This window comes from Lissotriton helveticus, chromosome 2_2, assembly GCF_964261635.1.
Source record: "Lissotriton helveticus chromosome 2_2, aLisHel1.1, whole genome shotgun sequence".
Lineage (NCBI taxonomy): Eukaryota > Metazoa > Chordata > Amphibia > Caudata > Salamandridae > Lissotriton > Lissotriton helveticus.
Window position 1 is genome coordinate 512443620 of NC_136060.1, and position 26640 is coordinate 512470259.

The window sequence follows — 26640 nt, forward strand, 5'->3', positions numbered from 1 at the left end:
TGATGAGGGCGAAAAGTTTACATTTCCAATGTTTCATTTTCTCTGGTAAGTCGGGAGTACCAAAGGGTAAGGAATGGGTTTAACCTGCCATCCACGCAGCTGCCATCTATGACGCAATACTGTCATGAGTATACTGTGCCAACCTGTTATCCTTCTGAGAACAAATATCAGGTGCAAATAACTTTTTCTCTGTTGCTTTTCAGGTCTGATCTTGTTCACTGTGGACAATCAGGGCGTCATCAGGGCGGGCCCGCCCCCAGCAGCTTACGATGACAATTTCACGTCCAGAGCTCATGTTCTGGGAAAGCTGTGCGATGCGAGCCATGTGCTCTTCAGCCCAGATGGTCATCTGTATGTCGTGAAAGGTTCAGAGCTCTATAGCGGTCCCAAGCCTTCAGACCCATCCAAGGACTGGTTCCAATGTCCTGGAAGGCGCGTAGGGAGAGGAGGCTGGGATGGATTCAAGCGCTTTTTCTTCCACCCCAATGGAGATCTTTATGCCGTCAGTAATGCGGGTGAGCTCTATGCAGGCCCCCCGCCGGCCAATGAAAATCAGAATTGGAAGGGCACACAAGGTGCCAAAGTTGGTAATGGCGGATGGGGTGAATTTTGCGCCCTCTTCTTCGACCCCCAAGGGATGCTGTACGCAGCGACTGCAGATAAGTTTAAAAAAGGAAGTCCTCCGACGAGTGTAACTGATGACTGGTGGGCAAGAAGCCACGTCATTGGCAGTGGTGGATGGAGCGATTTAAGCCACTTCATGTCTTTTGCTCCTGACGACCACCTATGGTGTGTCTCCAAGTCAGATGGGAAGATCTACAGGGCCTGTCCGCCAACCAGCGTGAATGACAACTGGATTGGAAGAGCCCAAAATTTGGGTTTTGGTTACTTCTTTAAATTCATGGCCTTCACAACTCGGTGAAGAGAAGAAGAGCCCAACGCCCTTGTCTACGTAAGTATGACGTCATGCCCTCTTCTTGAACACAATTTCCACAAGAGCTCTTAGTTCAACTTTGCCTTTGAGTTATTCAAGCAACTTTCCAACAGGGAGTTTTCAAAATGCACAGATGCTATTGTCACTGCTGCCAACCCACTCCATCCATCCTCAGTTCTCAAACACCATTGTTTCATCCTAATGAGTGACCAGTATCCCTTTTCACAAGCACCCCTTCACACCAGTCATGGCAGCTGATTGGGGAATATGTTGAGATGTTGGCAGGGGTGCCAGACCTTGGGGGACAGTTTCTCATGCAAGGCAGGAGACGTAAGTAATTAAAACAGCACTTGCCACAGACTTTATCTTTTGATTTTCAGAAATAAAACCTGAAAGCGGGGTTCACTTTTGAAACACTAGACATAAATGTCCTGGATGAGTTGGGGTAGCGTGTATGTGACCACTAATTCTTGCATTACACACATTTAAGGATCAATCAAGGGTGAAACATTGGTGGTCAGAATGTTGAACAATGTCCAGCATTCACCCCAGTACAGAGATCCTGGCCTAAATCCATTGTTTTTGTGCTGCCCGCGCCTCCCCAGGTTAGACCCTGCCGATTGTAGATCAGTCTTCACCCTGTCCTCCATGGGTACAGTCCAGCCCGAACGGTCCTCCTTTAACGTGAAACAAGAATCCTGGGACTGGTTTGGGGGTTTCACTCCTCACCAGCCAAGCTAGCTAGACTCCAGTGTCACGGAGAGCACAGAACCCACGTCTGGGCATACCCTTCCCCCTGGAGGTGACCAATGCGAAAAGAACATATGGTGGACAAAATTTTAAACAATATCAAACATTCACCCAACTACAGAGATCCAGGCTTAAATCCATTTGTTGTGCTTCCCATGCCTTTCCAGTTTAAACCCAGTCCTATGTAATTCAGTCTTGACCCTGTTCCCCATGGGTACAGTCCAGCACGAAAGGCCAGACCAGATCCTCCCTGGCCTGGAAACAAGCATCCTGTGACTGGTTTCGGGATTTCATCCATCATCAGCCAGGCTAGCTAGACTCCAGTGGCATGGAGAGCGCAGTACTCATGTCTGGGCATACCCTTCCCACTCGGGGTGACAAATGCAAAAAACATTTGATGGACAGAATGTTGAACATTGTCATACATTCACCCCAGTACAGAGATGAATGTTTGCATTGTTAAGCATTCCATCCATCAATTGTTGCTTTTGTCGCTTTAAGTGGTAAGGGTATGCCCAGACGTGGGTCCTATGCTAACTGTGCCACTTGATTCAAGCTAGCCTGGCTAATGACGGGTGTTACCCTGAAACCGGTTCTAGAATGCTTGTTTCTGGTCCAGGGATGACCTGGCAGTTCAGGCTGGATTTGCTCCCGAATCTTTTCAGAAGCATTTGTCTGGCCTAGTCATTCCTTTCACTCCTACCGTGTGCCACGAAGTCTTCGGAAAGGCCGGATGGGTCAAAGGCAGTTTATCCACCGTGATGGGGTCCGTGTGAGAGCAAGCATTGAATGGGAAACCACACACAAGGGTGCCTCTCAGATTGAGGAGACACCCCATCAGTTGCACGTTGATTTGGGCTGTACCCTGGCAATCTGGGCACAGGGTCTGGCACACAATGAGATGAGTCTTCGAGACACTTCAGGGTACACAAAGTAGAGTTACAATCCTGATCTTCCCCTGGAAATCAAGCACTACTTCGTGTACACCTGTGACCAAAATCATCTGATGCAACGTACACCAAGGTGTAAGTTCCGCAAAGCCTCATGAGGTATAATTAGACTCTGCAATGGGTGTATCTTCCACCTACGAGGGATGCAACCTGTGAATTGGACACCACACCCAGTGAGCATAAAGTCGGTGTGGCGAATTAGAGAAATGAATCCTAGTTAAGGAAGTGGGCCACTTTGGATCCCACAACCGTGAATCCATTCACCATCAACAAGACACTTATACGTGCCGAGGTCCCTGCAGTAAAGGAACCATTTCATAGCAAATGTAGGCAACTTCTTGAGCTCCGCACTCATTACTCCAAGCACGATTCTGTAGTTCCAAGCTCACAACGCACTGTCTTGCATTCACCAGGCAATGTGGACACTTAGAGCACACCGCTCTCCAGATATCACCGGTAGATGGTGTAGACTCCTCCTAGGAGATCTTTGATATCCCTGAGACCTCCGAGAGAACAGGAGATAAGCCATCTGGTCATTGCAAGCCCACTTCAGGGTGCCACTAATAACAGGTTGTCAGCCCAGACCAGCCACTATTCAGGAAGGCACTCAGTCCTTTCCACAGGCAGTTATCCTCCATGCGCAAGAGTCCTTTGGCGAAGTGCACCACGCCGACCAGGCACTCCAGTCCTGTGTCGCCACAAGGGGCTCTCCCCTTTTGGTGGGGTGGCACTGGGTAGTTATAACCCTATTGGGCCTTTGAAGTTTGGGGAACCTTCAAAGGGTATTCCTTTGAACCACAGATGTGTCCCCTAAATTTCCGTCCTGTTTGCCATGAAGTTGCAGAATGCGGATCTCTATCTTTATGGGGCCGTCCTCTGGCCCCAGAGGCCGGGTGTCACAATCTCTGGCCCCCATTTATTTTGCCAGATCCACAAATGGCAGAGGTCGGCTATCGCAGTTGCATGCCCAGTGGTTTGACGGTCACTGGGGAATGCCCAGATGTGTTCCCATTGACTCCAGCGTTAGCCAGCACTAAACAATGTGGCACACAAAGTTTGGTGCATAGAAATGTCTATTTTCCATAAGTGGCACTTCCATGCAAGTTATGCCAAGCCCACTCTTACCATTGAAATGATTTTTGCCTAGTGAAGCCATTGATGGGAAACTCCAAGAAGCTGTGTCACTGCAATTCACTATTGCTGCTTAAAATCCAGGTGACCCTTTGCCATGCTAGCTTAAGGGAAAGGAAGCCTCCTCGGTGGGGGAACTCTCATGAGTCTTTCTTAATACCTGGACAGTGAACACCCGTAGGTGCCTGCCCAGCCCTTCACCTTCCATCCTAGTTGAGGCCAAAAGCTTCCTCCGGATGGACCAGGTTTGCTACGGGCCAGCAGGAGTACGTGCAGAAGGGCAGTCTCGCAGATCTGTTGGGGCACGTCAGACTCATGGTTTATATGTGCAGTCCATGCACGTGCGCACATCGGCCTTCAACAGCAGGTTAGACACGTAGGTAAACCACCCTAGCGGTGTAAGAGCATAGCCAGGCCACAAATGGCAGACCTGACCTACGTTAACAAACATGTCCGCACTACTTCCAAACATGCGTTGGAAGGGTATGCACATTTTCACACTGCAGCACAGAGGGAAAGGGCCTGGAGTCTAAGGGCTCCACCTGAGAACCAGCAAAACATACAATGAAAAACCAAAAGTTTAGGGAAACGATACCTGACCGGTATGAGGTCCAACAGTCGCTTTGGACACATTTGTGTCGATCCTTGTTTTCCATGTGGAGTGCTGCAGGGGTCTTCCCTTAGCCCCACCTTTTTTAACTTGTATGTCCATCCTTTTGCCAGGCTTCTAAAATCTTTTTATTTTTTATCTTTTCCTTTCAGTAATATCGTATGCTGATGACACCCAAATCGCAGTCTGTGTCCAGTGAACCCGATCATACCGCAGCCAGATTCCAAGACCGCGTGCTACACAAAGGCATACTGGATGAACAGGGTTGGACCTGATACTCGTCATTTAGGGTTTCCCTAAACGTTTTGCTTTTTTCTGCCTGGGTTTTGCTGATTTTCTTGTGTGGCCTCCAGGTTCCGGGCACTTTCCCACTGTAAATAAAGTCTGAGAGTGCACGCGCCCTTTCTACTCATGTTGGGAAGTGGCGCCGACTCTATGTTCTGAAACATGGACCAGTCGGTTCGGCCATTGCAGACCGGTGCGTGCGCCCTGGCATCTATCGTGATTAAACTCATGAGTGACCACCCATTGCATGCCGCTGTGTGTGCTCACCCGCACCTATGGGGCCTGCGAGTGCATACGCAGCCTGCCATCAGAGGACTTTGCTTACACACAGACACCCCTATTAGTAAGCCTGTGTCCAGTCTGCCGCTGCTAACTCGGGTGGATGCACTTGCACTCCTGGTGCTGGGGACTATGTGTTCGACCTGCCCTCGCAGGTCTGTGTGCACACTGGCGCTCATGCACCCAGGTAGTGTGTTGTGTGTCTTTGCTATCGGAGGCTTGCTCTTTCCATAGGGTAACATGGGGAAGTGGTTGGCTTTATTTTGGCTGCTACAGTGGCTTGCAGTGGAGCAGTCCCTTGCTGTGCCAAACCCATTTTGATGGTAAAGGTTGTTTTGGCATAACTCGCGTAGAAATGCCACTTATAGAATAAAATATAGAATTTCTATGCTCCAAGAGTCTTGTGTGCTGTGGTGTCTGCCTCGATTGGACACCAGGGGTCGGGGAGCACATCTGTGCATTCCCCAGTGACTGTTGTAAACTCTCTATATAGTGCACACAATGGGGTTCACTGTGCAGAGAAGTCAATGACCCTTATTGGTTTAAAGAGGCAAAAGTAGATAATACTAGTGCTTTATTTTGTGGTAGTGTGGGTGAGCAGGTAGGCTTATCAGAGGGTAGTGCTCAGCATTTGTTGTACTCGGAGGCAATAAATGAAACACACACTCAAGAATGAAGTCGACCGATTTGTACAAAAAAAAACAGCAAGCCTATTTATATATATATTTTGAACCAAGAACTTGCAGGTAAGCATGTAATGTTTCAGCAATAAGCAAGGTATGTACAGGTAATAAACAGTTGTGTGGTATTACGCACAATGTTATCCTATGGGGAAGAAACATAGAATGCAATAAATCACAGTGCAGTGGGACTTGGGGGATCACTTTCTAGAATTCGAACATTAGGGAGCCAGGGTCCAAAGTTCTACTAGTAGTTACTCTGAGCGTCCCGAATTCGGCTGAGAGCGGGTTGCTGGGGGAGGAAGTAGCTGGTGCGGTACGAAGAAGGGGGGGACACTTAAAAACAGGCTGCACAGGGGGACTTGTAGCCAGGTCCAGAGGCAATCCAAAGGGTGAAGTGTTCGCACAGGCCTGGGGACCGCAGGAGCACAAAGGTTTTGGAGATTCCCTTGCCACTGGGTCGGTCTCAGTTGTTGCCTTTGGGCAATGAGTCCTATTGTGGCTGTCTGTCTCTCCTGTTGCCTGTGGGCAGTGAGTCCTATTGTGGGTGTCCGTCTCGGTTGTTGCCTGTGTGCGGTGAGTCCTATTGTGGGTGTCCGTCTCGGTTGTTGCCTGTGGGCGGTGAGTCCTATTGTGGGCGTGTGTCTCATCTGTTGCCTGTGGGCGGTGAGTCCTATTGTGGGCGTCGGTCTCAGCTGTCGTGGGTCTCCCAGACGATCATGTTTCTGAGTCTTGCCATCACTGCTGGAGCTTTTAAAGAAGCACCCTGAGAGACTGAGAAGATTTGCGAATCCATGGTCCAGAGGAGCGAAGAAGATGAGAGAGACAGTCTGAAGGTGGGACCTCAGGGCGAGGTGAGGGTCTGACCTCTACCAGGGCTCTGTCATCTGTTTCTGAAGAGTGTGCCAAGAAGAAAACAGCACAAAAATGCCATCGGTCCCGGTCGACGCAGAGAACATTGATGCCAAGGAGAGGTATCGTGCCGACCTGTTTGCCATCTATCCATGGCGCAACGTCAAGCAAGTACCGCAGATCAGCGTCGAGGCCAGGAGTATCTACACCGATAACTACTCTGTCGACCCCAGGCCTTGCTGATGTAGAGGATTTGAACATTTACGAGGCCATCAATACGGTCGCCGTGGAGATCCGTGTTGACGTCGAGGCACCGTCCAAGATCGACGTCGAGGCACACTCTCAACATCGAGGCACCTTCGGCAATCACCGTCAACAGGTAGGTCGATGACAAGGTCAGTCGATGTTGAAAACTCTTTCGACATCGTCTAGGCTATAGGAGGAAAGAAAGAAGAGAAGACGCATTTACTCCTCCCAGATTCGGAGTACTCTAAATCATATTCTCCTTCAGGGATCCAAACATCTTGTCCACCATAAGCTCCATCTCCTCCTCATCTGCCACCCCCACGGTCTCCTCCACCACGGGGTCCAGCTTCACTGGCATAGTCACTCCAAGACCCAGATCTTGTTCCAGGTCACGCTATCATTCTAGATGCCATCATCACAGACCAAGGCACACTTCTACCTCTTCCAGGTGCGTTCGCCATCATCATCATCATTCACGATGTCGGTCACAACATCATACGGACATGTCCTCCACTTCTACTGGACGATATTCCCCAATGCTTTCAGACTCTCTACCTCCATGTATATCACCTGTGGATATCATGATATTTCAAGAGGTCCTCGTGAGTGGTGCGACAAAACTTAACATTCCTAAGTTGACTCCAACACCAACGACATCATTATTTTTTAGACTGTACAACACAGGTCAGCATCAAATACTTTGCTGCCTCTATGATCAGGTCTCCTTGAACCTGATATCATCCTCCTCTTGACACCAGCCTCTGTTGAGACCGCACCATCCAGGCGTTAAAAGAAATACCGCCCTCCGGAGCAAGATCCTGCTTTCCTCCGAACAGATCCTACACCAGACTCGGTGATTGTAGTAGCAGCAAAGAAGCAGCATGCCACTACTACCACTTCCACATTGCCTCCAGAAAAGGAGAGTTGAACGTTAGACTCTGTAGGTCGTAAAGGGTGCAGAACGGCAGCAAACACCATGAAAGTAGCCGGAGCCACTGCTCTCCTAGGCAGAAATGACAGGGCACTGTGGGAATCCATTAACCAGTTTGTGGAGATAAGAGTGAAGGCTTCATGCAAATCCTGAAGGAGTATTAATGACCTCATCAGGTTATTAGCACTGCAGCAGAATTTTCCCTATCAGCTCAGGAGTACTAACACGGCCTCGCTTCTAGAAGGCACTCTTGGTTCCGCCTTACATCCCTCAAGCCAGAATTGCAGCAAAGAATATTAAATCTGCCATTCTGTTGCCACTCTATTTGGAAGCCATACCGACGATGAGATGACACGGATGATGGCCAAAATGGAAGCTCTAGAGCAGAGTTCTTCAATCTGTGGGGCACGCCACCTGAGGGGGGCTTGACACCGTCCCAGGGGGGGCACACACTCCACTCTAATCTTACCTTTGTTCCCTGCGTCCGTCCCAAGTCTGCTTGGAGAACTCCGGTATGGTTGGAGGGGGGAGGGAGGGGAAATCGATGGGGCACTACGTGCCCGTTCTTTTGTCTTGTTAACTCTCCCAGGAGGGGGTTAATTCATGGAGCTGAAATGCTGCAGCGAGAGGCAAGGAGTCTCCTCTGCTAAAACCGAAAGCAAACAGACACGCTTGCCTCCCACTGCAGCTGAAGCATTTCAGCTCCATGAATTAGATAACAGAGGCACAGCAAGCGATCCATGGTCCCCATTGCAAGCAAGTGAAATAGGCATGTGATATTAGCTGGGTAGCTAACAAAAGGTAGAATTGAGGTGTTGTAACCAACAGATATAACTGAGGTTCAGAAACCAATGCTACCAATGCAGCTGCTCCGAATATGAGACGTTTTTCCGCCAACAATTACAATGCATACCATCACTCCGCAATTTTAATTTCGTAAAGACAAACACCCCGCAAAAAAATCACAACGCAAACATTTACAACGAATATGCCTTTAGCACGCATGCCATTACAACGCAAAGGCACGCATGCTAAAGGTATACTCATTGTAAAAGTTTTAAAGGTAAGTATGAGTACCCTAACCTACCCTACCCTACACGCTAATGTAGTGCCCCTGCACAACCCACCCTCGACACACAGTCCTTTTCCTACATTTACGCTACCCAGCACGACCCCCCAATACTACCATATACCACTTTTCTTCCCTACACAAACACTACAACACTACATTAATACCCTACCCCTACACTAAACAAACACCACATCACTACCCTACACTACACAAACACTAAAACACTACCGTAAAATACTACCCCCAGCATGACCCTACACTACAACACTACCCTAAACCACTACCACCTGCATGACCCTACACTACACAAACACTACAACACTACCCTAAACCCTAAAACACTACCCCCTGCCTGACCCTACACTACACCACTACCCTAAACCCTATAACACTACCCCCAGCACAACCCTACACTACAAAACCACCACAAACTATACAAACACTACACTACACAATCACTACCCCAGCATGACCCCCCCCACCCCTTAAAAATTAACCCAAACCCCCTTACCTCTCTCGTCGTCGTGGTTCCACACTCCTCCGGGTTCCTTCTTCTTGAAGTCTATTTTTTTTCACAACGCATGTGCATTTACCATACATGCCTTTACAAAGTAATTTGTTGTAAAGGCATGCATGGTAAATGCACATGCGTTGTGAAAAATGCGGAGTGATGGTATGCGAGGTCAAAGACCTCGCGGAGTAATGGTATGCGGACTGAAAGTCCGCGGAAAAAAAGATGCGGAGTAAACATGCCGCACCAGATACTCCACCACTGGGAGCTACGCTCATGTAAGATACGTTTAAGAAAGCCGTACAAATCCCCAAAAGTCATGATGTACATTCAAGGAATGTGAACACCTGTATTGGATGGAAGAGAACGTCAAATATTTGCAAATTGGAAGTTTTGGTTAAAAGTGCATTCCTGGATAGCAACATCCAAAAATACCTCTGCCATAACTAGGGAATAAGAGGCAGAGCAATCATTTCTTAAATTGTGACAACAAACAAATAAATACATACATCCATGCTGTTGACCACATTTGTTTAGGTGGCTGCTGCTGTATGTTGTAAATAGCGTTGTTCTATAATTCATTTTTAATGTGTAAGAGTCTGAGACAGATATTTTGCAGACAAAATGTGTTTATGCATCATGCAACATCCATATTAAAAGTTTATTTTAGATCAATACATGACCTCACATATGACAAATGGAAGGGTGTGACAGATTATTTGCAGTAATATTAGTAAACTGCTGTTGTTACATACTGAAAACACGCATCACTGTCCCTGAATATCCGATGTACACACATTTAGTATTTGACCAAAGAAGGCATGAAAGAGCTGAGACTGGATCATAAAATCAAAGCTGGTCCGAACAGGGGCCCCCAAAATACATTTGGCCCACAGGCCCCAAAATCCTTAAAATGTCCCTGAAAGTTTCTTTTTAAATTGCACAGGCAGGCGCGCACAATGCCAGCCAGCCATGTGTTTAAACAGCTTGTAAGTTGCTAAATATGGTTATAAATAAGAAGTATGTATTCATTTGTAATGTTAACGAGCTCCCGGTCCCCCCTTCTTTTTGTTGATTCATTTGTAATGTGACTTTTCCATCTTTGTTCCCTTTTATTATCAGTCATGGATCATTCAGGAAGCTCTAGAAAACAATTAAAAGTTCTTTCTATTTATATTTGCTGTTCAAAGTCTGCACAGACAAGTGCTTATTTTTATACTATCTGTGACATCAAAATAATGAGCTGGCAACAATAATCATAAGACTGGAAGTGTGTTGAGGGATCAGCACATTATTTATTTCCTCCACCCTGATCCCTGGTTACGGCCATATTAGCAATAGTTTAACACATTTGAAACCCTTCGCTGCCGTCAATAACATGCTGAGTTACTTTAAGTGTCTGGGAATGCACCCAGCATTCAGACCACTCACTCCTCATTCTCGCCCTTCACTTTCACCCTCACCCAGCACTCACACTGATCCCGATGCACTCACACCATTCACCCACTTACCCTCCACTCACAGCGATCACAATGCGCTCACACTGATCACCCTGCACTCACACTGATCCCGATGCACTCACACCATTCACCCACTTACCCTCCACTCACAGTGATCACAATGCGCTCACACTGATCACCATGCACTCACACTTTTCACCCACTCACCTTCTCACCTTGCACTCACACTGATCACCATGTTTTCACACCATTCACCCCCTTACCCTCCACTCACAGTGATCACTCTGCACTCACAGTGATCACTCTGCACTCACAGTGATCACTCTGCACTCACAGTGATCACTCTGCACTCACAGTGATCACCCTCCACTCACAGCGATCACAATGCGCTCACACTGATCACCCTGCACTCACACCATTCACCCACTCACCCCACCCTCGCACTGAGCACCATGCACTCACACCATTCACCTCCTTACCCTTCACTCACCTTGATCACTCTGCACTCACAATGCACTTGCGCTGTTCACCCTGTACCTCACCCTGCAGTCACACGACTCAACCTGCACTTGTGACACTTCACTCACCTGTCCCCCTCACTGCTCAATCTGGAATCTCACTCAAATAAGCCCATCACTAACCATACATTCATTCATCCCACTCTGCACTAACACGCGCACCCAAATTCATATGGTCGCCTCACTCACCCCTGTACACAAGTATGGGCATGTCCTGCCCCATTAAGGTTTTTGTCCTAAATTACAAAAGGAGACATCTAAATGCACTTCAATCCAGCCTTCCAGGGGCCCCTTGATAGACACAGTTCTGTTTTTGCCCTGATGGCCTGGAATAATTCTTAAACAGATTCTTGCAAATACTGTTTTGTTTAATTTCTTTTTAATGTAATTGATGTCAGGGAATCTATTACTATTTGCAGAGAAATGTGTTTGTTTCATGCAACAACCATTAAAAAGTTAACCATAACAAAGTTAGTTCCAAGCGGGTCCGCACATATGAGAAATTGGAGGATATTACAGATATTATTCACTGTAAAATTAGTGGGCTGCTGCTTTGTTACAACAGTGAAAACACATCACTATCTCTGAATATTAGATGTAAACGCTTTTAGAATTTCGACTACGGTTTCTGAGCACCGTTAGTAGCCTGGCTAAATTTGGTATGGCAGAGCTGAATGTAAATCATTTAAACTCAAACCTGTACTGAACAGGGGCCCCCAAAATAGTTTTGGCCCAGGGCACCCAAAATCCCTAACATGTCCCTGCCTTCACAAAGTCTGTCAGACAACATTACTCTGAAGTAAACTAGACAACATCATTAATTTATTATCAGTTCTATTATTTTTTAAACATAAGCCTGACGTGTCCCAAACCCCCACTTCTTCAGGCAAGCAACTTATCGTACCACTACGGATATCTCAATTAGGTGTTCGTTCAGCGCCTTCTCTGTGGACTTTCAACTGTCTTCGGATCCATAACTGGTTGGTGGGCAATTATCCCATTATAATGCTGCTTAAAACATTTGTTAATGATTTCTAGAGAAGATTTGTTTCTCGTGTACCAGCTCTGAGCTAGGGAGTGCTCAAAACATCTGACAACACTGTCTCCCTTACAGTCCCTGTCTTGGCTGAAAATAACTGCAGAATATTCAGCTTTGAGAGAAACTGCTATCAAAACTCTCTTGCCTTTCAGCTCGTCCTATTTATGTGAGATTGGGTTCTCAGCACTTGCGGTATTAAAGACTAAGTACCATTCAAGACTGGATGTGGAGCACAACCAGAGGATGGCAGTAGCAAAAATCCATACACAGGTTGACCGTCTCTGAAAAACAGGCACACCTGTCGCTGGTGGTGTTATTATCAATCCATGTCATAGGTAAAACAAAGCATCCTAGTAAAAACAATTTGCACACATTTTCTCTTGGAAAGTGGTGTTTTGAGCAGTGTAATAATCCTCTGTCATTTCACCACACCCACCCACAAACCTGAAGTTTACTAAACACTCTTATTGTATTGAATGGTATTTGCTGGATATGCCCGGAATGTGCGCGTGGCGGCTGATTCCAGAAATTTCTGTCAGGTGGTGGGGGGGCCCAACATCTAAAAAAATTCAGCTGGGGGGGCTCAACCTACAAAAGTTTGAAGACCTCTGCTCTAGAGGCATTCAGCTTAGAGACACCTAGGGAGCAGAGGAAATATGTCCGAATTTACTGACGCCGCTTCTGTTTCCAGAGGGTTCAAACCCCTCACTGGTATCAGGGCCACCATCAAAGTGGTGCACAACAACAGCACCATCGACGCTACCAATCATATCAAAGAAAACAGCCTAGAGGGAATTCTACACAGCAGTCTGCTCAAGGGGGCAAACAAACATCTGGCTCAAAACCCTGAATCATTACGTTCCCCTCTTCTGTTACTGTTAGCGACTCCGGTGGGGGAAGCATCCGACATTATCTGTCAGAGTGGCAAAACATAACGCAAGACACCTGACTACTTAATATTGTTTGCAATGGATATTGTCTGAGATTCACCAGTCCGGGACTGTCAATACCACCGAAACAATCCAGTTTCCAATTCCCACCATTTTTTTTTTCAGAACAAATAATTCCCACCATTTTGATTGGAGGTCAACATCCTATTGCAAAAGCTGGTGGTGGAACCTGTTCCTCACCAACAATGTGGTACAGGCATTTATTGTTATGTTATGTTATGTTAAGGCCGTACTTTTAGAGCGCACGGCTGCCCAAGAGGGCGTCCCGGCGCTTTGGCAAAGAGACCTGAAACCTAAAAACACAAAGGGAAGCAGCACTGCTGTCACAATGATTACACAGAAAAGAGCAGAGTCTTCAGCTCTTTCCTGAAAGCCAGGAGGTTCGTAGCTTTGCGTAGGGGGAGAGGGAGCTCATTCCAGCATCGAGCTGCCACAAATTGAAAGGATCGTTCTCCCATCCGGAGACGCTTAGCCGGGGGCACCTCCAGTTTAGCCAAATCGGCAGATCGTAACACCCTCCGCGGCACATAGAAGGCAATCCGCTTCCTAATATAATTAGGACCGATGAGATGAAGGGCTTTGAAGGCCAGCGTAAGAATTTTAAATCTGATTCTTTTAGAGATAGGCAGCCAGTGCAGCCTATTCAGAAGCAGTTGAGCGCTGGCTCTCCTTGGCAGGCCGAAGATAGCTCTGGCCGCCGAATTTTGGACAATTTGCAGTCTGGCCAGAAGATACTTGGGCAGACCTGCAAAGAGCACATTAGCGTAATCTAACCTAGATCCCACTAACGCCTGGACTACTGTCTTCCGGTATTGTAGGGACAGCAGAGGAAGAAACTTCCTCAGCATCTTGAGCATTTCCCGGATATCCCCATGATATAGGGGCGAAAGGAGAGATCATCGTCAAGCATCACTCCCAGATTTTTCACTTGGGAAGATGATTTCTCAGGGGGGAACATATCCTGGGGCCACCAGGACTTCCAGCCCGGGTCAGGGGCACAGCCAAAGAAAAGCAACTCAGACTTATCCGAGTTGCACTTCAGGCTGTGTCGCTGAAACCACGCAAAAAACTGCGCTCAAACAGCTCTTAATCCTGCCGCTGTCAAAAGCCTCGCCTTTGCTGCAGGTGAACAAAAGCTGGGTGTCATCAGCGTATGAGATGACCCGGGCCCCATAAGCCTCCGCTACAAGCGCCAGAGGGGCCATATAGATATTAAATATGGTGGGGCTCAGAATGGATCCTTGAGGAACCCCAACCTCTAGCGCTTGCATTTCGGCGGAGAACGGGGGAGCCCAGATCACCTGCCGGCGGTCCGATAGGAAAGAATGGAACCAGTCCAACACCGTCCCCCGCAGGCCGATCTCCCTGAGTCTTAGAAGGAGGCCAGCATGAGGGACGGTGTCAAAGGCCGCCGACAAGTCCAACAGGACTAACATAGCCTTACCCCCAAGATCGAGCGTCTCCCTGATGGCGTTGGTCACCTCCAAGAGGGCCGTCTCCGTGCTGTAATTCGCACGGAAACCAGATTGAGAATCATGCAGAATGTTATTCTTCTCAATAAAGGTGGTAAGTGTGAGTTGAACATGCTTCTCAACCACCTTCGCCAGAGCAGGGAGGAGGGAGATCGGTCTATAGTTAGCCAGCTGCAACGGATCTAACTGAGGCTTTTTGATAAGCGGCAGAATAAGTGCATGTTTCCACTCCCGCGGCACCACTCCGGAACTCAAGGATGAATTGAGCAGGGGGTTCAGCAAGTTAAGTGCCAGAGCCACCCTGCCCAGACACCTTGCTGGACATACGTCCAGGGGCGAGCCAGATTGAAGCCGGGTCAGTAGCTCCAGGGAAGTTGCGCAAGTCAGTTGCGGAAAGACCGATAGTATGGGCACACTTTCGGCTTCTGAAGATGGTACCTGTTCGTTCTGGGCGAAAGCATCAGCTGCCCCGGATAAGTCCACAGGGGGAAACGAGTCCTGAATGGTTTTGATCTTTGTGACAAAAAAGTCTGCAAGCTGTCTGATCCACCCTTCCGTGTGAGAGTGTGGGAGAGCTCCTACAGCAGGATCTACAAACTCCTTGACAATTCTGAAGAGTTCCCTACTCGTATTGTCCGCTCGATCAATCATAAGCTCAAGGTATTCCTTTTTGGCTTCAGCAATGTTTTTATGGTAGCTTTTTATGGCATCACGATATTTAGATTTCTCCATTGGATCATATTTACGCCGCCAAAGACGTTCCACCTTTTTGCAGTCTTGGCGCATAGAACGTAATGTGGCCGTAAACCAAGGAGCAGAATCGTGGCAGAGAGTAGTTCTCGCTAGCTTCACAGGAGCCAGTTCCACGAATCTCGTTCGCAGCCATTCCTGAACCAAAATCAAATCAGTGTCTAAGGTCCCTGTCAAATTACAGGGGTATTGGCAGAGAGCAGCGGATAACATATCCGCTGTCACTAGGTGAAAAGCTCTGGATTGACGAGACACCTCCTTTTGTGTTCTTTGCCTGGGCCTAGTCTCATAAGACATAACAAATTTTATTAAAAAATGGTCAGACCAAAGGACTGGAAGCGGCCGGGATACTACTATCGGCGCCGTGGAAAAAAGTACGTCTAACATATGTCCTTTGACATGAGTGGGGCTATCAATAAAAGCTTTGAGCCCCAAGGTTGCAGTTATTTCCCGTAGTTTTTACGCATTAGCGTCGGATGATGAGTCCATATGTAGGTTTAGGTCACCCAACAGCATACAATGCGCAGAACGCAGACAAGGTATGGAGAGAGCTGCCTGCAGGTCCTCAATAAAAGTACCAATCGGGCCAGGAGGTCTATATACAAGAATCCCTGTGCACGTCTGGGAGGACGAGAGGTTGAGTGTGAAGCCTAAAGCTTCACAACCTGCGATATTCTCCACAGGAAAAGAGGAACAACCCAAGGCCTTATCCACTATCAAGGCCACTCCTCCTCCTCTGCCCCCGATCCTGTCTTTCCTCAGGATGGTGTAGTTAGATGGCAGAGCACAAGCAACATCTGGTTCGGAGCCTACCCCTAGCCATGTCTCGGTTAAAAATAGACATGATATATCAGAATTAGCAAGCAAGCTCCAGATATCCGTCGCATGACACACCAGGGACCTTGTGTTCAAAAGAGCACAATGATGGTTCTGGGTGAGAGGAGGACGAACAGGAGTAGGCGAGTCCATAGGGCGCCATCCACAAGTGGGACAGCCTTTCCCCAGAAGACGCCCTCCGGGGAATAAACATTTACACCCCAACGGATGAGCGCGCAAGGATGTCAAAGCATCCGCGCTGTAAGACAGCACCCCGGACCGTCGTGCGCGACACATCCCCCAAACAAACAGGTCCCCCTGCTATGCTTGTGTCGTCGCCCAGAGTCCCGCCTCGTACGCCTCCGAGACGCTGACGAGCGCAGACGGGCAGGACTCTGGCACGACTCAGGCGCAGGGAGGGCGCTACCACTGTGCGCGACCGCTGCGCGTAGGGTGTGAGCTTTAAGTAGGACTCCCCAAGGGCGTGAGGAGCGCTAGACCGCTCCCTCCTGGAGTGACTCGGTGTCCAGCCCACTCCAAGATGGCGCCCGTCCTCTGACCACCGCCCGGGAACCGGACCCGCGAAACGCGGTGAGAATTCCTTTAAGGTGCAGGTAAAGGGCCCTAAATAACACAGTTAAAATCAGGGGGAAATATAAAGCCAAAAATAACTAAAATGGAAAAAAGGAGAGTTTAAAACAGCGTGCTGAGCGCTAAGCGTTTTTAAGCAGCAGAGCGTTGTGAAGGCTAAAGCATCATTGCCAAGGGCTTACCGGCAAGTGCTCGCCTTAAGTAGGACTCCCCAAGGGCGTGAGGAGCGCTTGACCGCTCCCTCCTGGAGTGACTCGGTGTCCAGCCCACTCCAAGATGGCGCCCGTCCTCTGACCACCGCCCGGGAACCGGACCCACGAAACGCGGTGAGAATTCCTTTAAGGTGCAGGTAAGGGGCCCTAAATAACACAGTTAAAATCAGGGGGAAATATAAAGCCAAAAATAACTAAAATGGAAAAAAGGAGAGTTTAAAACAGCGTGCTGAGCCACGCTGTACTTTATCGTCAAGAAAAAAATACAAGAACAAATTCAGGCCCATTCTGAACCTCAAAACAGCCAACAAGTAGCTTCAGCGAGAAAAGTTCTGGATGCTGGTATTACACCAAATTTATCCCCAATTACAGCAGGGAGATTGGCTCTGTTACAACAACTTTCAAGACGCATACTTTCATATACCAATCGCTAGAAAGCATCGAAGGTTCTTGAGGTTCGTGGTAGGACAGGACCCTTGCCAATACCAAGTCCTCTCATTTGGTCTGAAGTCAGCACCCAGAACATTCTCCAAGTGCATGGCAGTAGGGGCTGGCCATCCCCAGAGATATAAGATATTCGTCTACCCATACCTAGACAATTGGCTAATCAAGGTGTTCATGTCCGAGGAAGCTCAGATATATTACAACTGGACTTGCAATCCCCTATGGAGGCTGGGCCTTCAGATCAATCACAGCAAGTCTGTCTCTATCCCAGTGCAAACCTTACATTATCTGGGAGTCTCCATCGACAGTGTAAGGGCAAAAGGGTGTCCTTCGGGGGAGAGATGCTTATCGATCCTTCAGAAGTGTCATTCTCTCATGAAAGTGGAGAGGTGTGGCTCACTGGTTAGAGGCAGCAGACATGTAAGCAGAGAACGGCCCGGGACCAGGGTTCAATTCCCGACGCGGCAGGGTCTTGGACCAGGGTCAACGGACTCGATAATTCTCGCCTCAGTGCCTACTCTAACCAGGGAACACACTCGGTAACTCTGGGCATTAAGCTTGCCTCATCTCTACAACGGCCCCCCACAGACGCCGGGGATGCCTGGTTTCACCCTGGAGATACCCAGAAAGGGACCATCTCACAGGGAAAACCAGGACGGGTTCCCCAGCGGTCTACAGCGCCAGGACACTCGGGTAGAGTAACAGTGCGCTTTACAAGTATCCAACATTTACATTTACATTTACAAAGCTTCCCATCCAACAGTGAGAACAGTATCCGCCCTCTCAGATCGATGGCCTTTGGCATCTTTCTCACACCGAATGCCCATCTCCACATGAGGTCTGTACAGGAAAGTCTCGGACTAATGGGACCAACTGACAGGCAAACTGAGAAGACCGGATACAATTGTCCCTCCATGCGAAGCTGTCCCTCAAATGATGGTGCTCTCCAAGCAATATCCTCCAAGGCACAGTTTCATCAGGAGATACCACCTCAAACCATAGTCACGAATACCTCACTGCTGGGAATGGGGAGTCCACACGGACCACCTCCAGACCTCGGGAAAGTGGTCAGAGAAGGAATCAACGTACCATATCAATCTCCTCGAGCTCCTTACAGTCCATCTGGCGCTGAATGCGTATCACCCATCGTTCAGGTCCCTCTCGCTGCTTGTTCAAACGGACAATACAACAACCATGTACTACCTCAACAAGCAGGAAAGGATGAGGTCCAGGCCCATGTCACACGAGACCCAGGGGCTTAGAAATGGCTTCTAGCCAGGAACCTGACGATCACAGCAACACACCTGCCAGGTGTACATAACGCTCAGACAGACTCCCTCAGCAGACTCCTGCAAGAAAACCATGAGTGGGACTAAAACGATGATGGTATCCGAAACATCTTTCAATGGTGGGGAACTCTGGCTATCGACTTGTTTGCCATCGCAGAAAATAAAAAGTGCCAACGCTTTTCCTCGAGGTACTTCCACCCAGGGACGCTGGGCATGCCTTAGGGATCAATTGGTCTGGAAAATTTCTCAATGCTTTCCCACTGATTCCACTGATCCCAACAGTCCTCATCAAGTTGTACCAATCGAGAACCAAGATGACCCTCATAGACCTGTAGTGGCCACGTCAATGGTGGTTCACGAACCTCCTTCACCTGTCCGTCCATCCACATCTCAAGCTGCCATGCAGACCAGATATACTAACAAAGTTCGGAGTCCAGATGTTACACATCAATTTCTCCTCTTTGAATTGGCGACATGGCTCCTGAGCTAGTACAGTACGGACAGTTGAATCTGCCACAAGACTGTATGGATATCCTGAAAGAGGCTAAGCGGCCTTCCACCCGTTAAGCATATGCCTTCAAATGGAAGAGATTTTGAAAACTGAGTTCCTCTAAGAGAGTGGACCCTATATCTTGCCAGGAAGATGTCATTCTTCCATACGTACTCCATTTGGCCAAATCTGGTTTGCAATTCTCTTCCATAAAGGTTCACCTGGCAGCTCTTACTGCCTAAAAAAAAACGTCCTTCTCAAATCTTTTTTCAATATCCCCGTCATAAAGAATTTTTAGAAAGGTTGAAGAAGGTTCTTCCTCCCATTAGGCGTCCTTCTCCTCCGTGGGAGCTTAAGATAGTACTTTTGCGTCTTATGCAGGACCCCTTTGAGCCAAGCCACAAAGCCTCCCTACAACACCTTGCTTGGAAGACACCTTTCCTTGTAGCAATAACATCAGCTCGCAGGGTTAGCGAGATCTAAGTGCTTTGTTCTCACAAACCATATACAGTCTTCCACTCTAGCAAAGTGGTCATTAAAACTCACCCAAAATTCCTCCCCAAAGTTATTTTGGACTTTCATGTTAATCAAACCATCTCCTTACTAACATTCTTTCAGAATCTCTCTACTCCATTGAAAGATCTCTTCATTATCTGAATATGAGGAGAGTTTTGAAATTCTATCTCGATAAGGCAAGGGACATCCGCAGAAAGTACCAATTTATCAACTAAGGTGCGGTCCGTACGGGTTCAGTCACTTCCTTACAATCCATCTCCCGAAGGATAATTTCCTGCATCCTTTTGTGCTACCAAAAAGCTGTCAAGACTCTAGTACCTAAACCTAAAGCACTTTCCACTAGAGGTAAAGTGACTGCTGCTGCTTTATGGAGGAATATCCCAATTCCGGATATTTTCAAAGCAGCCACGTGGAGATATGTCTATACATTTACCAAACATTACTGCTTAGACTCGGCTGCTAGAGCAGACGCTCAAGTAGAACAGGCCTGTCTCAGAAATCTATTTCCTTAAATGGCTACTTTAGTTCACTCTGTCTTCTCCACCGTGCTCTGTGGGGATGGGCTTGCTACTTTATTCAGTGTTTGACTACAAAAGGAAATCCCTACCAGAGAAGGAATCATTTCTCACCTGTAACTCCAGTTCTCTTGCTGGGGAATTTCCATTATAGTCATAAGCAACCGTCCCTCCTCCCCGTTGAGTAGACCGTGGTAACCATGGGACCTAAATACCATCACTCATCACTTTTAAAAGGAACTGAAGCAACTGCCACCTGCTGAGCATGACGGGATACTGGTGGTCTCTGGGTTCTTAAAGGCGCAGCCTCTATTTTTAATTCATATAATGACAGCATATGGGGATACTCTGTCCTGTTTCCCTTCCTCTTTATTCTCTGTCAAAAAAGGAGTTGTGAAAGAGATTTTTCCTGTTGTATTAAAACATCATGAAATTATACACCTATTAAATTCTGCTGGCCCCTTTTTAAGTACAAGATGAAGAATTGGGCCATTGTAGCCTAGTCCTACAGGCTGCATAATATTTGTCTTTCTTAAGTACCTCTGCTGGCAAACATCTACACTTAAGAAGATATATTCTGAAAAAGTGCTTCGGGCCCCCTCACTTGGGTGGACTATTCAGTGGTTATGACTATAAATAGAAATTCCATAGGAGAGAACTGGAGTTACAGGTAAGAAACTATTCTTTCTGGACTGTCCCTTTGTATGAAAATGTCAGCTACGGTTTTGAGGTGAATTGAGACATCATTCTCTGGGTCACCCTTTCATTTATTTAGGCGTCTCAGGATTCGTGTTAAGGATTAAACTTTGTTCAGGGTTAGAGCTTGCATTCTTTGAAAGGGTCTATCCTGTGAATACAGGTCAGCGCAAAATCCCAGGTGATGTCATCAAACAAACATTTATTCATGTCTCTTCTTGGTGATTGTTAAAGATGAGGGACTGAACAAAGAGAACTCTTTCCTTCCTCTTCACTGGATTGTGGAAAAGTAAATTTTGCCATGTTCTGTGTCCCTACGCCTCATCCATCATATGTTATGTGTGCATGACCAATATGCATATGTTATTCCCCATGTCCGATTAAAGGCGCAATTACAGTTGTGTCCACCTCTGATATGTCATTTTCCAGTCCTCGTGAATACTACGAATATCAGGCCTATGTAAAGTAATGTTGCCACGTTTCTCAGTGTGCACGTTATTCCATTATAAAGTCCCCGTTTCCAGGCCTCAAAAGGGCCCGGACCCTGGATTCAGCTTCTGTCTCCTGAAAGCCTCGCTGAGGAGCGATACAGCCCCCACCTGTATCCTCGACCCTTCACTTACTTCCTGCCTTGCAGTGCCCGGTGCAGCTTGGCTCTGCCTCTGAGTCTGCCAAAAGTATGTTATAGTTCCAGCTATCAGTTCAGTCCTCCTCCTCTGCATTCCTAAGCTACTGAACTGCATCAATAGTTTCCGTCATTGTCTAGCCTTCTCGTCTCCACGTTAGAGAAATACTGTATTTAATGGTCATTTAGTATTCTTCATCACGCACTTCATGTAGAATAATGCATGGTCCAGTCTTAGAGTCAAGTTAGCCTTTCCCCTCATGACTTCTAGTTTATATCAACATGTTCCCTAAACATTAGATACCAGATAGGGTTTAGGTACATGTCGCTCCGACCCTCCAGACTCTAGTCTCTGCTCCTAGCACAGAGTTCGTAGCCCCCAGCTTCTCCTAGTAACACGTCATTGCCAGTTTTCGCGCACCATTAGGTTAGAGGTCCCGGCTCCTTAGGTAGCCCCCTCCTATGTTTCCGCCCATTCATGACATATTCTGTTACATTTACATCACATGTCTATGTATACGCCCAGTTACACCTCTTTTTACTGTTATCTTTCGCGACTGCTACGCGTCACGCCTTCTGCTCCACCCACTGCTACGCCTACTGCAATGTAATGCTATGTGTTTGCGCTATGTATATATGCCTGTGTTTTGTTATTGAATGTTAGCGCGCTCATCCCAGACCTAGCCCCAGCAGCTGCTGGGCCTCTTTTCCCCTGCTGGGCCCCAGTTGTCCTGCTGGGCCCTGTCACCTCTGTTCTATGCAGGTTGTCCTGATCCTGTCCTTATGCTGTAATAAACCTGCAGAAACTCCTACTACCTCGAATCTTGACTCTTATTTTATTGAGCTATCTGTTATTCATTCATTCATCCAAAAATAGATCCGGTATTATTTATTTATATACCACATAATGGCGCCCGAACAGGGACTTGCCCTTTCCCCACGCGTCGGTGAAGCCACGCCGACCCCCTGACCCTCTGCAGTCGTGACGGAACTCTTCTGCGCAGTGGCAGATATTTCTGCTCAAGTATCCCTCAGGCCCACGGAGGAGACGGAGGAGGCGGTCCAGCATCCGAACGAGACGGTGGAGGAACGCGGCGAGTCCCGACCAGAGCCCAAGCCGAGAGTCCAAGGTCCGAGGTATCCGGAGGCCCACCTGTAACTGAAGTCCGAAGTCCGAAGTTCGTCGTCCGTCGTCCGTCGTCCAGTCCCGTCCGAGGCCTTCCGTTCCGTGCTGCCCGGTGAGTACCATTGCTGGGGTAGTATCTAGACAGGACCAATCTAAATTGACTCCTGGTCCGTGGGTTGGTGGTGCCCAGACTCACAAACGAAGTGTTCACCTAGGTGGATACGGGTCTTGATGTGTCCCTTTATGGGACCGGTATGTTCCGTACTGTTACAGCAGTGCATCCAGTAATTCTAGTCTGTTCCGTTCTCGAGAAAATCTGTTCTATTTCTGTTCTCAGTATTCCAGGTAATATTCTGTTCGAACTGTTATTTATAATGTTCTTTATGTATTTTAATGTTGTGGTATGAGTGCGATGTGATCTCGTGTTTTTATTGTGTATTGTATTGTGTCCAGATTACAGTTCAGTCATGCCTATATTTTCCAAGTTACGTCAGTTAAAAACTAGAAAGGGTCTGTTAGAGGAAGCGGTTCCTGTCCCGCCTAGGGACAGTCCAGGTCATTTTATGTATCAGAAACATGGCATAAGCGCCATAATGTATCTAGATTTATGGGTAGAGTATACCAAACAGTTAGAAGAAAAGTATAGATGGCCCGTATCGGGTACATGGGATGCTGAATGTATCATGCGAGTAGAAGAAGCATTATGGAAAAAGAAAGCCAGACAGTCACAGAAAGATGCCATCGAGTTATGGCGTAAAGAGGCGCATAGAAGAACGGAAAAGGAAGTCAGAAAGTCAGAGTTAAGTAGAGAATCCCAAGAACGAGCTCAAGAAAGAGAATTAATCGAGATAGGTGAACAAGTCAAAGCCGAACAGTCAGACAGACAGAGGCATGCCCTTATTAAGGGTATGTATCCTCTTCTTGCCGAAGGAGTGCCAAAAGCGACCCCAGAGGCATCCAGTAATTTCCCGCCACCATTAATTCCGACCAAACTACGTCACAAACCGACCGCAGCTGATATTTTTATTTCGTCCTATCTGGACGACACAGTCCCCGAATATGCCAATCCTGTTCGCGCTCCGCCAGTCCCTGTAAACCAGGTAATTCATGTTCCTCCAGACACCGGAGTACCTGTTACGGTACCCCCGGTCCAGCCTACAGTTCCATTTCCCATTCTGCCAGGACGTAGAGCCTCAGTAGACGACTCCAGTTTAGGGGCCGCAGGAGGAGCTACTCCTCAAACCCCGCCGCCACACAAGCGTTTATCAGCACTCAAATTACATGCTCAAGCATCACAGCGTACTCCTAAAAGTAATAAGTCTGTTACAGAAATCAGGCAAGCCCTTAACGAATGTGTCTATGATCCAGTTCCAGGCGAATATACTATGGTTTTATATTCCTTACGTGTAAGGAGAGTGACCGAGTATCTAGTCACCCTGCCAAATATGAAAGAAGATCTAGACAGAATATATCGTTTCATCCGTACAGGGGATGATCCAGAAAGTATTGGCGAGATTATGTCTCAAAGGAAAGCCGAGATTCAGCTCATGATATTAAAGTTCCTGATCAATTGTCTAATAAGAGAACAAGATTACCCGTCTAAAGATCCCGCCGAAATGAGAATCCTGACAAGGTGGAGTGATAATATAGCCGAGGGTAAGCACAAGACCGTCAGTGCCATGGAGAGTATGTACAAGAAAATTCGTAAAGAAATAATAAGGTTACACGACCAGCGTAAAGCAGCACAAGTAAGCGAGAAAGAAAGTATCTCTGATCCTGAAGAGGAAGAGAACGAGAATCCCGTCAGAATAGCGTATGTAGGAAAATCCAGATTTCCAGATCGCCATTTACGTCTAGAACCCAAGTCTATTTTTCATCATCTAGCACCAGAACAAGGTTCTCTAGAACAAGTATTTCAAGCTACCGATTACATTCTGAAATCACGAATCGGTTACAGTGGTACCATGCATGAACAAGAACTAGCCCGATCAGCAGTCCGATGGATTACTGATTCTACCACTTTTCCAGACGAAATAGTGGCACAAATGTTTCTGAAACTGCCCCCAGCCGAGCAACGACTGGTGGGTATGTATATGATCCAGTACCTCATTACTCTGTATGAGGGTCAACACTCTGATCCAGGTCCGTTACATGATATCCTGAACGAGTTACTCCAGTATAGATGGAGAGGTCTAGGTACCGATTTAATTAGTGTCATTCTAGAACAGCGCCACAAATATAGAACGTTTCTGAACCCGCATTTTGTTCATGTCTCACCCCCAGAAAGTAAGCCATTCTACATAGACAGACAGAATCCGTTACGAGAAGTCCACCCAGTCCAAGGGGCGGGTGGCGTAATGCAACGAGTGTTTGTATACACTCCAATTTCAAAGATGGAACTTCTTGAAATGAAGAAATTAATTCCCTGTCATGACAAAGATCCAGCAGGGTTCCATAGAGAATTAAAAGACATGCTCCGTATGGGAGAATACACTTACCCAGATATCATTAAAATGTTAAAGGTCCTGTTACCCGCAGGGGTGTATGAAAAGTTAAAGGAAAAAGAATGGGAGGTGGGAGAGAAAAAGATCGATTGGGCAGCTCTAGAAGCTGAAGACAAGGCACGAGTACCAGGTACCGGTCTTGGAGATAAATGTAAAGAATTACCAGAATTACTGATTCAAGTTTTACCCAGATTATTGACAACTAGGAAAGAAGACTGGGATGCAATCTCAGCCTGTAAACAGAAACAAGATGAAGATATTAGTGATTTTTATTCTAGATTTGAAAAATGCTTCAGTATTAATAGTGGTCTCAAGACAAGTAGTGAGTCATACCCTCATCTTTTCGTCACCAAATTAGTCGAGAATTCAAGCCCACAAATTAAAAACCGAGTTTTAAAAGTCGAAAGCACCTGGCAAGCAAATACTCCGTCCCAGATGCTCCAGATGCTCCAGTACCACCAGAATAGAATCAGGGAAGAGCAAGAACACGAGAGAAAACGTATGAAAGACACGAAAATGAAAGTGCTAGTTGCACAATCTGTTCCTCAAGACAGTCAGAAGAGGGGTCCGAATCAAGCCAGTCATCCTGCAGCTCCCGTTAAAGGGAACTGCAATTATTGTAAACAGCCAGGTCATTTTATAAACGAGTGTGCAGTTCTGAAACATAACATAGCTACTGGTAAGACTAAAGAAAGACCACGTCCGCCTAGACAAGAACAAGTTTCACAGATTCCTCAGCCACAGAATGCACAACAGACAGTTTCAGTACCGCAGCCTATTGCTGCAACACAGCATGTTACATCGCAGATGTACCAGTATGCACAGTCTGAGTATCCAGAGTACCAGTCATATTCATGAAACAGCCTAGAGAGGGAGGTAGGCTTGCCTCTCATCGAGATACCTGTAGATCAAGAAGGTCCCTATGTTCATAGTCAAGTATTAGGGAAAGACAGAAAGTTTTTGATTGATACAGGGGCAAGTAGGACCACAATTAGTCATGCCGAAGTTCCAGGGGCTCCGCTCTCAGGCTCAAGAAATGTTTCCCTTGGATTTTCAGGAAAACCAATAGTTAACGAGATATCTAAGCCAGTCACTCTAGAAGTAGGTCCATTGTCCCGCACTACTGATCTGTTACTTACTAAGTCATGTCCAGAAAATCTATTAGGCATTAAGACACTGAAAGAATTAGGTGCAGTTATTTGCTGTTCCCCAGAGGGAATACGTCTGTTCCTACGTGACTTTAAGGGTCACTATGTATTACGAGATTTTGATTCAAGATTGTCTAAAGTACCGCAGCATTTATGGGCGCAAGGTCCAACTGATGTAGGTTATATGCAAATCACACCCCATCGTGTGACTCTCAAGCCAGGTGTAGTGTTACCACGAATCAGACAGT

General features: G+C 47.2%; 1 protein-coding gene across 1 annotated transcript in view; it reads left to right on the plus strand.

The window, feature by feature from the left end:
- LOC144821925 (uncharacterized) overlaps positions 1-26640 on the plus strand; it is a 68059-nt gene that overhangs the window by 30226 nt on the left and 11193 nt on the right. The window contains exon 3 of the mRNA XM_078679073.1: positions 204-952. Within this exon, the coding sequence (XP_078535199.1) occupies positions 204-922 (719 nt within the window). The 3' untranslated portion in view covers positions 923-952. The remainder of the gene's footprint in view (positions 1-203; positions 953-26640) is intronic.